The sequence below is a fragment of the Centruroides vittatus genome, unplaced genomic scaffold (genome assembly GCF_030686945.1).
Source record: "Centruroides vittatus isolate TY-2023 unplaced genomic scaffold, ASM3068694v2 contig_2682, whole genome shotgun sequence".
In the NCBI taxonomy this organism is placed as follows: domain Eukaryota; kingdom Metazoa; phylum Arthropoda; class Arachnida; order Scorpiones; family Buthidae; genus Centruroides; species Centruroides vittatus.
In genome coordinates, this window is record NW_027121707.1 from 627,456 (window position 1) to 644,747 (window position 17,292).

The 17,292-nt window shown below is 32.0% G+C and overlaps 1 protein-coding gene across 1 annotated transcript; it reads left to right on the plus strand.

Annotated features, from left to right (window-relative positions):
• The first annotated feature begins 826 nt into the window (after positions 1 to 826).
• Positions 827 to 16,457, plus strand: LOC136971700 (U11/U12 small nuclear ribonucleoprotein 48 kDa protein-like). The gene is made up of 8 exons (XM_067266178.1): positions 827 to 957; positions 2,460 to 2,570; positions 4,851 to 4,917; positions 5,033 to 5,092; positions 10,471 to 10,647; positions 10,730 to 10,845; positions 12,957 to 13,021; positions 15,722 to 16,457. Exons 1-8 carry the CDS (start codon positions 847 to 849, stop codon positions 15,828 to 15,830), a joined length of 816 nt encoding a protein of 271 aa, XP_067122279.1. The 5' UTR covers positions 827 to 846; the 3' UTR covers positions 15,831 to 16,457.
• Positions 16,458 to 17,292: the final 835 nt, after the last annotated feature.

Below are 17,292 nucleotides of genomic sequence, written 5' to 3' on the forward strand. Positions count from 1 at the left end.
TAATTTTATTTTTAATTTAAAAATTAATAAATTGTATTATCTCCGTTTAGGGTCCGTTTTCCTGAATACGAATCAATGTGTAGTCGTCTTCGTTAAATTATGGGAAATAAATTATAACTAGAATGATTAATACACTACTATATATATTTTTAAGACGATGGTATGGAGCGTGATAACTGTTTTGACTTTTCTACGTCTTAGTTTATATTAGCCTTTTTGGCTTTATTTCTCTGATAGAGCGATGGAGTTAGCCGGCCAAAGCTTTACTGTTCGGCCATACGTGGGGAGCGGGGAATAACACCTTCCGGGAAGTCTTTTAAGTAATATTAACGCTATTTTTACAAGAGCTATTGCAAAGTACTCAAAAGTAGACCAAAACTCTTTCCGCTTTTTTCCCCTTCCGCTTCATGGGCACTAAAAGGCCTCATTTAGCAAGCCTATTATGAGTTCGGGCAGGCCGACATATCCGGTCGGATCACGCCCGAAAAGTTCTCGGGAATATTTTCGACACTACTTATATTCTTCAAAAGAAAAAAACACTGTCCGAAAAAAATGAACAACGTACGGAGTATGGTACGGATCAAAGCTTGCTCTGATCCGTACCATACTCTAATCCTGCTTGGCCCACCAGTGATCAAGCGGTCTTCGTTCCCTGAACACTGGGAATTCGATCGTGGGTTCGCGCTTCGAACAGCCACTCTATGTAGTATATTCTAGCTCGTTGATCGTTGCATTTACTAACCGATATTTAATCCATCTGACTGGCTACTTTCGGGCTACTTTCGCCATTACCGTTGGCTACTCGCATGCGGTAGAAGTTGGCAACGTGATACTGAATTTGTAAAAATGAAACAGAGAGAAGAATCAATTAAAGAAATATCATATTTTATAGACTCTATAGAAAATCGTTTGCAGAATTTTATGAAACACGTAGGATGGTCTCGTTTAGGGAAAGAGGTAGAAAAATATTTTATCGAGATTTATATTAATTATAATTAAAACTCCAAATGACAATACCGTCGTGTTATAAGTAGTTGTTACCATCATTTCGACGCCATGTTTGATTTATAGGAAACGATGCGCGCCGCATCAATGTCTTTGTTTTTTTTAGTTACCCGATTGATTTTTCCTTTTCGTCTGTTACTATTATTTATAATAAAAATGTCAATTATGTTAAATATAACTAGCATTTTTATTGCAGACGGATTTGGCACTTGAACATTGGCGCTACCGACTCAAACATGGCGTTGAAATGACGATTGCTTATACTTAAAGGTTGAAATTTAAAGAAAAGATTGAATTGAAATTCAACTTTTCCTTTGGTAATTTATTAGAATAGGTTAGGTTAGGTTAGGTTAGGTTAGGTTAGAACGTGCGTCCCACTGTTTCCTTGGTGGAATTAGAGACAAGCCGCCATCTTGGCTACCTAAGGTAACATTAACCCTACTACATTTACTTCGGTAGTAATATTCAGGTGGTCTATCAATTATTGAGTCCTTTTAAAATTGTCACATAAAAATTTTTAAATTGTTAAAATAAAACAATTATTAAAAAATAAAGTATCACCAACGTAGTTTTAGTTTAAAAAAAACAAAAAAAAGCTGTTAACTGGGCTGCAATTTGAAAAAATCGTGGATCTATAAATTCCCATCATAGTCCGTCCCTCTTTCCATAATCTCGAGAATGGAGTTAGATTGATGAGGGACGGGACCCAATAGGGGTGGGAAGCCTCCATTAATTACGTATGAACTTCCAATGCAAACTGGGAGTCATGTTATTTTAATTCAAAAATTTTCTCCCGAAAGATCACCAGTACAACTCCGTTGCTAGTGGAAAAGTATGACATACGGGGGCAAGACGCTGCAGTATTAATTTGAAGTGGAGAGCATATATGTTAAAATATGGTTAAAAATTGCAGTCTGGAATCATCTGATGACATCACAGTAAATAATTGTTTGCCTGTATTATAAAAATAAATATAATTTAATGTACGGGGCTGTCCGTAAATAACGTCCACACTTGGAAGGGGCCAGTTGGTTTCTTCTAGATGATTTAAAATTATTTAATAAATTATTAAAAATTATAATTATTAATTTAGATAAGAGATGGCACCCAACGTCTACCTATAGTAAGAAATTACTTGGTATTTAATCATTAAATAGTGGATTTACGACCTGATTCCTTAAGACGATCGTTTGGTTATGTACCGACGGAATCTTCGAGTTCTTAAAAATGAATTGTTTTTAATTTTGTGATTATTACTCCACGAAAAGCAATGCAATATCTTAATAATTTATATTTTAGATTTTAATGATATTTTTATTGGAACTTAATTAAAATAATAATAAAATTCTTCAAGATTAAAAGAATTTTACATATTATTTAATTAAGTAAGATTTTATGTATTCTGTATTTTTATTTTTTGATAAAATTACGTATCGGTAATTATAAAATTCTAGGAAATGGTCACGTGTCCATTGAATCCCAATCATTACATGCCTCAGTCTTCATTAGCAAAGCACGTAGAAACTTGTAGTTGGATTGCCGATGGCTACACTAAAAAGGAAAAGGTATGAGATTTGAAGCTTTTCTTTAGAATTTAACAATAGCTGAATACACGATTATAACAGAATAATTCGAGAAATATTTCAAAAGCTGGAACTTTTTTATTCAATAATATGCAAGAAACCTTAAACACACTACTATCAAGAAAATGCCTTTTAATTTTTACAATAGCTAACATTTTTGGCGGCCTGAGTTGGCCTTTGAAAGACCGTGTAAGCCTGATGAAGGTCTCTGAAGGCCGAAACTTTTGCTATTGTGAAAATTAAAAGACATTATGACTTTATCATGCTGGAAGAGTGTTTAAGGTTTATTGCATGTTATTGTATAACAGAATATATCTAGTAAAAACCATAATTATAACAATTTAAACAATTAGTTGTTTATACTTCTGCCCTTATTTACAGAGCACTTGCAACCAAATTATCACCACTTCACCTCCTGTGCCGTATTTGTGCGGCAGCATTTCGTGGAGATGTGTATAGTTCGACTTGGGTCTGAACGTTTATCGTGTGTAGAAGGTGACAAATCATGCATTTTCACCAGGTTATTTAATAACTCATACTGGTCAAGACACTGACTGGTACAAAAGTAAAATTGTAATAATATGGTGGAGTTGATCCATACAAAGACGAGTCTAATTCGTTCTTGGACAATTGTATCATACTTCATAGCTGTAGATAGATATTTTCAGTCACAAATTGGTGTGTTCGCTCGTTACATTCGGTCGATCTGCTTTGTTGTATCGAGTTAGTCAGCTCATTTAGGGAAAGTTTTTTGTATTGTCAATCTTTCGTAATGGTTGGGTACCAACTTTGAACTTATCTAATCTCATGATGATGATCCCGAATTACTGATGAAGATAGAAATAACTTCTCTTTACTCAACACTGGAAGATAGTCAATTATGTACCTCTAAAAACCTGTTACCCGACTTTAACCAGGCAAGGATCATCTTCTACACACCTTACATTGAACATCTAAAGTGGTTTGAAGTGTTGTATATTTACAAACTCAACAATACATGCATCAATCGCAAGGAAGAATTAAATCTCTCTGTGGCGTGGCAAGCGCTTGTAAATAAAGAGTTGTAAATTCTCCTCAATACTACGTCTCTAATGCACATGCCTTGTAGAACTTCACAGTTTCACAGTAGAACCTCGATTATCCGGATTGTTCAAAATAAGCAAAAATTTTACACATTTGCTGATTTACACTTGGCGATTGCTACACTGTTTATGTACGTGATGAAATGCATAACTTCTTTTGTCCCAATGACGTCTCACCCAGCTCAGTGGTCCTAAACTTTTTAATACATTTTGCATTGTAATAAAAATATAACTTGACATACATATTTATAAATAATTTATATTCAAATTACATCATTTCTATGGTCAAGGGCGACGTAAGGCATGGGCAACGTGGGCCACCGCCTACGGCCTCGCGGAGCCTCACATCTCGAAGGTTTATGCATTTCTTAAAAGCCACGAACGCGACGAAAAAATTTTACTTGTCATAAAACGATAAGTAGTTTGCATTTTTATGAATAAAAATTTGACAGTTTCAACTGCTTTTTATTTTATAAAATCCGTCTTCTTGCGCCACCAGAGGGCCTTTAAACAATAGGCAGTGTTAGTGCTGGTCAGTAGTAGTTCAAATTCAAAACAAGCGTTTGTTTCTTGAAAATGTGATCACGATTTAAATACAGTCCTGTATTATTTTTTGATTATCCAGATTTTTCCTTATCCGGACTACCTTTATCCCCAATTAGTCCGGATAGTCGAGGTTCTACTGTATTCGTATTTCAAGTAATATTTGATCTTAACGACATTTTAACGGAATTCGTTGCGACCTGATAGAGAACCTTGGAAGGTTCGAAAACGTTTGTCAAATCTAGTTTTTTGTTTTTTGATGATTAAATACACACCAGTAACAGTTTTAGAGGTACGTAATTGAAGATAGAAATATCATAGGATATCAAATTTTCCGAGATGAAAAGACCCTCTTTAACTATATTAATATTAAAAAGTATAAGAATAGTGAAAAATAAAATTTTGAAGTTTATAGGAAGCTAAAATGATCACTGTATGTTGCAATTTCTACTGCTGTTGTATAAGGCGGAAGTATTTTATGATCCTGTATAATTCTGACTGGCAGATTTTGATTTATTTGGCTTTACTAAAAGAAAATAGTTGCAATTTATTTTAAAATATTTTTAAAATTCATTGAATAAATAAATTTTTATTAAATATGTATAATTATATAGTGTATTTTCTTTGTTTTTTATAGGAAGAATCGTTGTCGAGTTCACATTTCTTCTACAAAAATTCAACATCTGTCGTACCAGTTTTAATAGGTAAATTTTACATTTTACATTTTATAATTTTAACAAGGTGCATAATATTTTTGAAAATTATATTATTAAAATAAACTTTCACTCCTGTCTGATTACAATATTTTATTATTGATAGACGAAGAAACACAGCATAAAATTATCTGCGAAGTTAATGGAAAGAATCCTCTGCAGGACAGTAAGTATCTTAGACTTCATTAAATAAAAACAATCATAAGGCATTATTTTGAAATCCCTATTTTATAATTCAGCAGTGGATTATTTTGGACTAAATTAATGATGGTTTTAACAAATTAATATTGAAATTTGACATTAAAAGTGAAGACAATTGAAGTAGTTAAATTTATACACTCACGAGTATTAGGGAACAGTGCCACTATCTCATATAAACATGAATGAATAAAATTGAATACCTTAAAATATTTAGAAAAAAATGATTGATCTGAAGTAAAATTGCTATTCCTACAAACTGGATAGAAATACTATCAATTGCATTATTTGGTGAGAGGTCTAGGTAGAATAACTAGTATATATATTATAAATAAATATGAATAAAACAAAAGTAGCATTTTATTCTGAAGAACCTATGTAAGTGAATAACAGTACTTACTGTTGTAAATTCTATGCAGAAGAATGGGGTATGTTATATTTAATAATAAAATTATGCATTTTTATTTTAGCCTTAAAAATTATTTTCACCATTACTGCATAATAGCTTTTTTTTTATTAACAAAGATCATAGATTATTAACATTCTAGTTCAGTTTATTTTCTAATCAAAAGTAGTTTCTAAAATTTAAGTGATGAATTATAAGAATTAAACTGGTTCCTTCAAAACAGACCTGGCGGTTAAACAGTAAATGTGTCGTGTTATTACTGCTGGGAAAATATGTTTAAATCTGTCTTGAACCTCTAGCTTTACATGAATAGTATCAGTTGGGATATTTTTTTTTTCATTTCTTTACTTGTGCTAGCTTATTGCACTATAATCAGATTCATTTATAAGACAAGAAATTACACTAGTAAAGGAAATTATGCCTTAACTTGCACGCGTCTTTCATCTTAATAAACTGATTGATTAGAATAGGTACGGAGTATTAATGGTTTACAATTATTTGAAATCAATTCAAAAAAGTTTACCAGTTATAAACATTTATATTTTTTAAACAATAAAGTACAATATAAAAACAAAGTAACATAATCCCAAGAGTTTATCTTTTCATTTATTGTTTATATGCACATTAAAGACAACGATGTTGATTACTATTATTTTTATTACAGTGTCAAATGTGAGTACCAGAAACCTTCTTTACTTAAGAGTATTGAAAATTATGTATTCTTCATATCCTTTCTTGTTTATCTAAAAAACACCATGTTATATAACATTGGTGATATCCTTTTGTTTTCTAACAAATGTTAAGCAAATGTGTTAAAAATTGAAGTATTTTTTTGGCTTTTAATTTTTTCAATGTTAACTTATATACGGCCGAATTGAAGTCTTTTAAGAAATAAAATTTATAAATACGATCCAATTCAAACGGGTATTTTCTTGGATTGAAGATTTTTAAGGAAATTCTAGGATCATTTTGGCTTATTACAGCCAGAACTTTTCAGAATTCGACAAGAGAAAAATAAAGATTTAGAAAAGAAGTCAGATTACTGCTTACTAATAGCTTTTAGTTAGTAGTAACCTGATTTATTCTCTTAATTTTTATTTTTTCTGTTGATTTGTAATGACGGGCATAAATCCCGAAAGTTCTAGAGTTTGCTAAAAAGTCTTCACTTCGAGAAAAGAAGTTTTAATTTAGATTTATATTTGAAGACCCCCTAAATAAGTATAAGCGATTTGTATTATACTCTAGTAGAAAGACTTTAGCTTTTTATCTTTCAGGAAACCATATATATGTAATTTAAAACATTCGAGTATTTAATACATAGGTTAGAATAAATTTACATTGAAGTTGTTAGAATTTAATAATTATAAAAGGATGATGTTGCTATAACAACCATCCAAATACATTAATCAATAAAAATAAGATTAAAGTGCTCCTAACATTGTATTTTATATGAATTTTTGTAAGCTATTAACACTTACAAAACCAACAGTCCAGCTTGTAGAACAAAACGTTGTAGGAAAATGAATGCTTTCAATTGCCGTAAGCAACCATCTTCAGGTTAAAAGAATGGATTCAGAAATGACAACAGATGGACTGCTATAATTTAATATATAAAAACAAGTAAAATGGCAAGGCAGTATTTGGGACAAGACTATGTCTCGAAGACTCTCTACTAAGCAGGATTGCTTCGATGCTCACGGCGGGTCTCGTTCTCATTCTCGTCTTTGGTATCGCTGGTTTTTGGCGCGATCGTTCAAACTTCGCCGGCCATGACCACGAGATCATTCACGATGCACTTTCAGTGAAATTAACCTATCAAATGTTGAAATTTCTTTTCGTTGCATGATGCCCCACATTGAATTTTTGTCAATGAGAAAATTTCCCGTTTTTGGAAAAAATAATGGTGGCTATTGTATCATTCGCAATAATTTTTTTATTTTGCACAAATGAAATATATATATATTAATAAATGTAAAAAGAAAAAATAATTATATTTCAGAAGTTAGTTTTAATATAAAATTATAATGACGCACCATCTAGTTTCAAAAAGTTCTGATAACGAAACGAGATATCTCCAGTCAATCGATCAAGGTTAGCACGTGGCAATCAGAAATATGTGGGGAATAACATGGGACAGGTAAATGGGTTTTTTCAAAAATTTGTTTGTCAAAATTTGATTTAGCAACATTCGCTTTTTGAACTTCCCAATGCATGTGTTTGTCAAAATTCAATTTCACAATATTTGTATTTCCAACTTACCAACGAGCAATGCATGCGCATATCTCGCACTACTGCCTGTTTGTAGAGAGTGTCGCCATTTTGTATTTTATTTTGTCTCGGTTCTTGGTCTTCTGACTACCTACAAGTCTGATTTCGTTCATGTGCGCATGATATGGGCACCTAATACTCTGTGCTAAATTTCAACTCCTGCCATGTACTCCTTCATACCTCTAAGCTGGTAAGACATCAGGCAGTACGATTTTGTAGACAAGACATAGTCTTGTCAATAACATCTGTTTACAAATCCATTCATTTAACCTGAAGATTGTCGCTCAAGACAGTTGAAAACATGGAGAAATGTTGATGATAACGGCAATGTTCTGTTTCGAGGACTATGGGTCTCTCGTATTATCTCCATATGCATATTCCTTCAGATAACCCCAAGGGAAGAAACTAAATGATGACAAATCAGGAGATCTGGGAGGAAATTTCTGTATGCATCATGCATACGATTTGGTTTAAAAGTATGCCTCTGAAAGGAAAATATGCTGTACCTGCGAAAGAGACATGCTTGTGCCTTCGAATAGCCTGCACTGCTACATTACGATGTTAGAGAGTCAATGGGAAACTGGTACAGGTTAGCACATCAGCATATCTGTACAAGGAGAGACATCTGTCACAGTTTGGAATTGGCTCTTTTCATAGCTAATTTAAATGCTTGAAAGCATTGTCACTATCTTTATGTTTTCAGAAAGATGTGAGGAAGGCGGTGATTTTAGAAATTTATATCACCAATGTAAAAATGTATTAAAATCAAAGTTTGAGGACCTGGCAATTTGAAATAAAGTATAAAATAAAATAATTTATATTTTTCAATCAGTCTGATAGCAAATTATTAACTGTCGTCATTACCATTGCCATAATAAAGTTTGCCAATTATGAAAATTAGGGCAGTTATATAACATTAAATTAATTCATTTTAGATTTAAGTTACGATTCTAAAAAGTTTCACACATGGGAATATGCTAATGTCTCAAAATATGTGTGAATTAAATTTATAAGATGACTCTTAGAGTTTTCCCGCAACTAAATTTAATCAAAAGTAATGTTTTTGGTGGCTCATTAAGTCTCTTTCGGGTTACGGAACAATAAATTTTGTTGTCGGAAAAGTGCGTAAGGTGTACCAAAGAGAACTTCTCTACTGTTTCAAATGAATGCAGTTGCATTTTGCTTGTTTTTACAATGATAAATAAAAAGTAATTTGTACAATATCCATTTTCAAAAAGACAAGATACAATATTTTGTGATTTATTGTTGAAATGTTAAATAAGTTTGTCACGATACAATTAGTCGAGAGCATGCAACCGAAATTTGCCAAAAAATTCGCAAATTCTTCGAGATATTGGATATTTTTGAATTAAAATTTTGGTGTATTTTTGTATATTTAACTTACTTTATATCATTTATATTCTAAGATTTACAATAGCTCTTCGCAGTTTTTTGTTACAAGATGGTTTCCTGTTTGATTAAAAGCTTAATATTACTCAACCCGTCTAATGTAGAAAGGTGACCGTAACAAAATTATCCACAGTAACATAAAACAATAACAAAATTTATCTACAGTAAACAGAACATTTAATAGTTTATTCTAGTATTTAAATTAAATATAACAATGAAAAAATGAAAACGAAGCTGAATAAATTGATAATTTATGTACTGATTTTAAATATAATTGTTTATCTTTAAATTAGCTCATTTAGAAGAGCATTCCTTTACTTTATAGGAGTGCTAAGTAATATAGTAAAGTATGAAATTTTACTTTTGTGCTCGTAAATTATATTTGTGTATGATTAACGAATGTTAGATATGTTGTTTACACACTTATTGTAGCAGATATTTTATATAACAGTTCTTAAATATATGCTTGCTTTTAACAATTTAAATGAGGAAAACTGACTGTAGATGTTATCGGAACCCAGTATTGGATCGGACTTCAAAATGGAGGAAGGTTCGGGCCGATTCCAGAACCTCAAAAACTCGAGAAATGTCAATTTTTCTCATCTAACTTCTTAAAAATAAGCAGATGTAATTAATTGCCATAGGTATTAAATATGGAATGAAAATAAAGATGACAAATGCTATTTTAGTACCACAATTTCTGAAATTAAACTTTTTGTTATGATTATAATGCCTTGATTAAAGCTAAATGATCAAACTAACTATATATATATATCAACGTCCCAAAGCCCGACGCATTGTAACTAAACCAAACGATCGCCATAATTAATTGGGCTATTTTTATGCTATAATTAATAATTAGAGACTAAGTAATTTGGTAATTTAGATAAGAGATGGTGCCTAATGTCTACCTGTAGCACCAAATTACGGCGATCGTTCGATTTAGTTTCACGGCTTCGGGATGCTTATTATATTTAAATATAATGAAATTTATTTGGTTACGTTACTCAAAATTAAGTTATATTTACGATTAATTATTTTTCTTTTAGAAATTGTAGTGTTTATTGATTTAGTGGATGTAAATTAATTCGTATTTTGTTCCTTTAAATTAAAATTTCACTAATTAGTTATGTTATTGAATACCTTTTACGAATAACGCAAGTACGGTTTTTTAGTTATTAACACCATCTAATTACCTTTTAATATAAAATTAAACAAATAAACAATATTAATTTTAACCGTTTAATAAAATTTTGGATCAGATTCGGAACCAAAGAAGAAAGTTCCGCGCACTATGGATAGGTGTATGACAGAATTAACACAGAAAGAGAGACTGGCCATTTACGATTACGTGGTCGAATATGCAAAAGTAACTAACAAACCAGTAAGTATAAAGTTGGAAGATCTGCAGGTGAATTTTGCTAAGTCAGATAAAATGGGTAAGTTAACAGATTTATTATTAAATTTAATTACTGTTTTAATTTGTAAACTAAATTAGCCCGAATGTAAAATTTCAAACAGATGATAAAGAACCGAAGAGTCATTTAGAAGTGTTGGCGGAAGAGAGAGACTACAAGAGACGCAGGCCGTCGTATAGAGCTAAGAACGTTCATATCACTAAGAAATCTTATACCGAGGTAGTATTTATCGAAATATATAATAATTTAAATATAGTATTGGAATTTGTAGGAAAAATGCCCTTGTATTTAAATTTTATTAAGCACATACTGTAAGTACCTGGAAATGTCTGGTAGTGATGTGCTTACTATTTGCAAAAATGTGCAGACCTAAAAATTTCCACTGGAGTCTGTCCACCGTCCTTCCTTAATCTAGAGAACAGAGTTGGATAGATGAAAGTCGAGATTGGATATGGAAACTTAGGAGCAAGAAGCCCCGATTAACTATATACAAACTTCCGGTCTGGACTGTAAATTACGTTATTTCAGTTCAAAAATTTTCTATGGAACAGAGTTAGATAGATGACTGGCATGACTCCATTGTTAACAGGAAAAGTACGACGTACAGAAGCAAGACTACTAAAATTGAGAGCATTGTGATGACGACACAAGAAATAATTGCTCGTTTTGACGTCAAGAGTATCTCATTTTAAAATTTTGTCTATGTTTTTTGGAAATGCTCGAGAAGTGGGTCCTATTATTTAGACACAGAGCTGTTTGTTTAGGGCTACTTTCTCACCAAGTTTCGTTCAAATTGGAGACTCGAATGCCTGACCCTCTCCTTGTTAGCCACCTCCGTCCTGGGTTTGGCTATACCCACAATGGATGTGGGTAAAATTGTTGGTTTTTAGTAACTTTCTATTATTAATGCAGTATAATATAGAATTATATTTTTCTTTTTATGCTTTTTAATATCATATATTAAATACAGTATATTTCAAGTTCATTGTAAGCAGTATATTAAAGCTAAGTCTGAGGCATCATTCCAAAATTGAATCGAATCACGTACGTGTTCATCATTCACATTTTTAATTTATGCAGTGACCTCACTTGATTGGGTGATGGTCGTGGCAGAAATCCATTTCAATATTTGGACTGGCCAAAGAAAAATGAACTTTTCAAGAGCATTTCTGATGAGTGTTAATTGGCCCTATTAACTGTTAAGGCATGTGATTTGATAACTGTAATGCTAACGTAGTCATCAGAACAGAACTCGGTCGTAAAGTGAGGAGTACCTGTACGGCATTAAAAGTTGATTTTTTAAAAATATAATAGTGGTGGATAAAAAAAATTATAAATTAAATATGTGTGGACAGATTCAAATTAACAAAAGTTATTTCTTTTATCAAGATTACTAAAATTGAAGTTTATAATTTAATTCTTAAATTATAGTGGTAGAAAATAATATAAAAGTATTTATATTATTATATTATTTATAGTATTTATATTATGTTGTTGACGTCGTGATTGGGTAAATCAAATTAGCAAGCAGTGACACTAGTCACACTAGTGAGACTTTATTAAACTAATTTTTTCATTAAGGCCTGAAATATTATTTTGTACCATAAACAGTACTGAAATATTATAATGTACTAAAAATGTAAGTGTACTCAAAAAGGCAAAATGTACCCGAAAAGTGCAAATGTACTAGGAATGGAAACACTGTTAAGTGCTCAATATTGGCATTTCCACGGTAGTTCCAATATCTACCGTTTGGCGTCGTCGTCAGCGCCACTCGATATTGGTAAATTTAACATAAATTAGTTTATTTTCTACTATCACAAAATAATTTTAATAGCTGTATTTGTTATTTAACCATACAAAATCATCTTATTTTATAATGTCTTAGAGCAAACCACATTCACAAATAAAGAGTCCACGATGTACGGTAAACATGTACAGTACGTTTACAAGTTTGTACCGGTACCGTACATGTATTCGTAAATTTAGATTACTTTTTTCCTGTACTGTATTAAAAACTAAAATTTATTTGTTTGTAAGCTTAAAATAGATTCTTATTAACCATATATTATTAAAAATGCATTTATAAATAAAATACAGAACTGGAAATGGTTATTTGTGGTTTAGCGTAGTGAAAAGTAAATTCGACTTAAGTCGCCTCTCCCAGAACCAATTATCGACGTAAGATGAAGTATACCTGTATATTGACGTTGGTTGTCTGCATGAATTATGTTAATTGAAAACAATGTTTTGATATTAATTTACTATTTTACTGTATAAAGATAAGTATTTGGTATTTAAGAATTCTGATTTAAGTTTTCTATTTACAGATACTAAAAGAAGTAATTCAAAATCAAATGGAATACTTAGTTGAATGTCGAGTGGAAGAAGAAAGGTAAAACATTCCGTAAATCATACGTGTGTAACAGAAATGTGTGTGAAAAATGGAGGGGTTGTAGAGAAGTTAATATTGAGTCAAAAACTCTAGCACCATTTTTTGATTTGAAGTGTTCTTTTTTGAGTTATAAGTGATTAAATCACGATATTATTTCCTGTTTAGCAAAAATAATGTCTGATGTATAAAATACCCGTTGATAATTGTATGTTATGTTAGTTTGGTACTGTTTATTTACTATTTGCAGTATTAATTTATTACCTGAATTTTGACCCTTTTTTGTTTATGACATGGGTTGTAATGGGTGTAAGGGAAAAAATAAAGGATGTATTATTCACTAGTAAGCCATTAATTAGTGGCGTAGCTAGGGGGGTGTGGTAGGTACATTCCGCACTGGGCCCCTGGAAAGCGATAGGCCAATAGGGGTCCCAAAATCACAAGAAAAAAGACCCAAAAATTTTTCACGGCAATCAGAACAAAGCAAAATTTGGCATTTGGATGCTTGAGCTGGTTGAACTGGATGTAATCTAGTTATATACTATATAAACCACTACACAAAAATATTTTAGTCCATTTATGTACACAAAACAAAAAAATACCTAACACATCATTCATTAAACGAAAGAAATTGAACGTGTAAACGCAATGTTTTTAACGGAATAAATAAATTCAAAAGCCGAAATTTATAGAAAAAAATTACTTGTTTTTGTTTGGATGTTTGCGATTATTATTACAGAAAAAGGACACACCTGCCGAAAAATTTTTTCGGGGGCCCACAAATCTGGTTCCACACCGGGCCCGGAGAACCGTAGTTACGCCACTGCCATTAATACTTTAACAGACATTACCGAACATTATTAATTTATTTGAGAAAAACAAATCATTTGATTTACAAGATCCTGTATTGTTACAAAAAAGGGTCAAAATTCAAATAATAAATTAATATTGCAAATAATGATTGAATGGCATCAAACTAAACAGGAAACGATGTCACAATTTTTAAATTTCTCATAACTCAAAAAGAACACTCGAAATTTAAAAAATGGCACTAGAGTTTTCAATTTAAAATTAATTTCTCTACAACCCCTCTATTTTTTTACAAGACATTTCTGTTATATCCTGTATAAAAATGATTCAATACCTGAAACCAAATAACTTTCTCACGTGTAAATACACAAGAATTATTTGTTTTAGTTAAGTAATAGTAAATATTGAAATACAGTAGAGCGTCAATAAGTGGAACCAATTGGGGACTGGGGTCCTTCCAGTTAATGATTTGTTCCAGTTTCCGACTTTGTATGAAAAAATACATTAACCTGTCCGATGTTCAAATTTTTCTCCGTTGCGTATCGCTTCCTGTTGAATTTTTCTCCGTTGCGTGTTGCTTCGTGTTGAATTTTCGTCGATTTTAAGCCTAATGAAAATTTTTATAATAATCATCAAGGCTATCGTATCGTTAAAAATTATTTCTGCATTTTGTACAAACAAAATAAATATATTAAAGAATATAAAAAACATGAAAATTATACTTTAGAAGTAAATTTAGTATCAAAAACATTCGATTCAGCACGACACAGTCCGACTGAAAATCGTTCCACTTTCCGGCCATTCCACTTACCGACGTTCCACTTATCGACGCTCTACTGTATTATGCTTCAATAATTTCGTAATTTAAATTACATTTCTTTAAATTTCAATTTGATTACACTTCTTTTCTGAAATTTTTTCAGTGCGCCATTAGTGAATTTTAAAAAAATTAAATGGGTATCGCTGAATTCTAAGGAAATTTTATAACAAAATCTGAAATGTTTGATTGTTGACATAAAACAAGAACATTCTATCAGCTATGTGGCCAGTTTAGTTTTTTAGCATTACAAATGGGATACATGACTGACATGCATCGGGTTTTCTTTCTCAATGCTTGGCCAAACCACGTTGAGATCGGACTTCGAGAAATGGTGCCCAGTACGTCAAAACTGGACAACCGAAAAATCCTCCTAAACTTCTGAGCTAAATTTTAATCTAACATACTTTGTATCGTGACTTCATATCTTGCAACTCAAATTTTATTAGATAGAAGGCTGAAACTTTGCACCGACATACCCAAGTCTAATGACAGTGCATTTTAATAATAATTTAGGATTGGTGGTCTCACTAGAACAGAACGAACGTAGAATTTAATCGGTAACATCAATTGGATCGTGGATACTTTTAGACACGTAAATTCGCTGTAGTAAAGTGAGGGTAGGCCACCTTGTCCTTGATCCCTCAAAAAATTGTCAAAAATAGAATTTAATATCTATTGTCATTTATAAATGATATTTTTATGGATTGTTTGGGGACACTTTAGTTAAAAGAAACACAGCCTAAAATTTTTACACAAATAAAACCGCAGATGGCAACTTTTAATTTGCCGTTATTGATATTTTGACGACTTTTTTGCTTTCTCTGTCTGATATTTTTTTTCTGTTCTCGGTTTGCTCACTATTTTCTCCAAATTTGGGAGACCGGTTGCCATTCCTGTTCTCGCGACTCTACATCCACGGATATTTTAGATGCTTATCTGTGCATTGTAGCAATGAAGTGGTGAGGGTGGCTCAGTCCTCAATATTTTTGAAAACATTTAAATAAAATGTAATAATTAAAATAAATTTCATATGTAATTCAAAGTATCAAACATTTAAAATTTTATTTGGCCAGAAATGAAGAGTACAAAGGATGCAGAAGTGAAGACACAAGAGTAAAAGCTCATTCTAGAGAAAGAAAGTACAGAAGTTCTCATCATAAAAGTAAACATCATATTAAATGAATCTTTAAATTTTAGTTTTGTAAAAGAAAAAATTGATTCCACATTCCTCTGAAAACTGTTTGATGTATTGTAGTTTAAGAAAATGTTCCCCAAGTTTTTTGTTTCTTCTTTCATTACATGCCAAATTAAAATTATTTTCTTGTTCTCTGTTGTTGTGCATTAACTACAGAGAAATGTATTTTAAAATTTAAAGTAAGTTTGACAGTAAATTTGAATGCTTGATTTAATTATTATAAACAAAACAGGATTATATATTAATGTGGATGGTGGAATGGGCATACAGTTAAGGTGACGACATACCACTCTGGATGACCCGGAATCGAATTCGGACGGGTCGTAAAGCTTTGGGAATTTTTCGGAGTGGTTTGTCTGGATACGTTCGTCCCCATCCGTCGCCGCGTGGCCGTCTCATTGCAGGCCTAGCCGAACCCAGAATTGGTTTGCCGAAAAGGTCCTCCGGGTGCCCACTCGGCAGACAGAGTTAAAAATAATGTGTAGCAATGAGTTTTGAATTAAAAAGTTTTGTAATTTGTAACATAAAGATACAAATTAATTGAAACTAATGATAATAGAATGTAAATATTTTTATCTACATACAATTCATTAAACTTTTTAATTAAATGTAAATTAGTATCCATTTGTCATTTTTTATATTTAATGAAGATGTTTAGTAAAATTTAATAATTAAGATGTATTGTGGGCCATACCATTTTTCCTTAAAGTGTTAGCAGGTTACCCAATCATGGCCTTGTAATTGATTGTGTGGTGAGGATTGGGATGTCATTAACAATCCAAATCAGTTAAAATGAGTCTCAATTCTCGGCACAGTTACAATTGTAACTTGGAAGAAATATCTGTGAAAAATTATTGAAGCATTGAAAAATATTTATATTATTTACAGAAATTCATAATCTACTTACTTGTATACACTCTTGCCATAAAAATTAGTGCACCAAGGAGTTGTCACAATTGAACAAAATTGTATATATGTGAGTGTAACAGTGATATAAGTAAGTGATTACAAAATGAAAGCAAAAGGACTATTTATTGTGGAAAAAACTACAAATGAAAGGGATGAAACTCTAGCATGAATACGCGATGTGATATGGATGGGCATGCAGGTCCTGTATTGCATCCTGTGGACAGCCTAGGGGTTTGGCCAAACTCTTATGCTGTCCAACTTGGCATTCCAGGTGATCACAGACATGTTCAATTGGTGACAAATTGGCAGGCCAGGGAAGTGTGGCAATGTTTTGGAGGCAGTCCTGTGATACCCTTACTGTGTGTGGTTGAGCATTGTCCTGTTGGAAAATGGCTCTTGGAAGCCCTGCCGTGAGAAGCAACACGTGTGGCTGCAGAATGTCACTAACATATCTCTGGGTTTGTCATGGTCCCTTGGATCACTACTAGAGGTGATTGGCTATTGTGTGTGATGATACCCCAGACCATCACACTGTTTGTG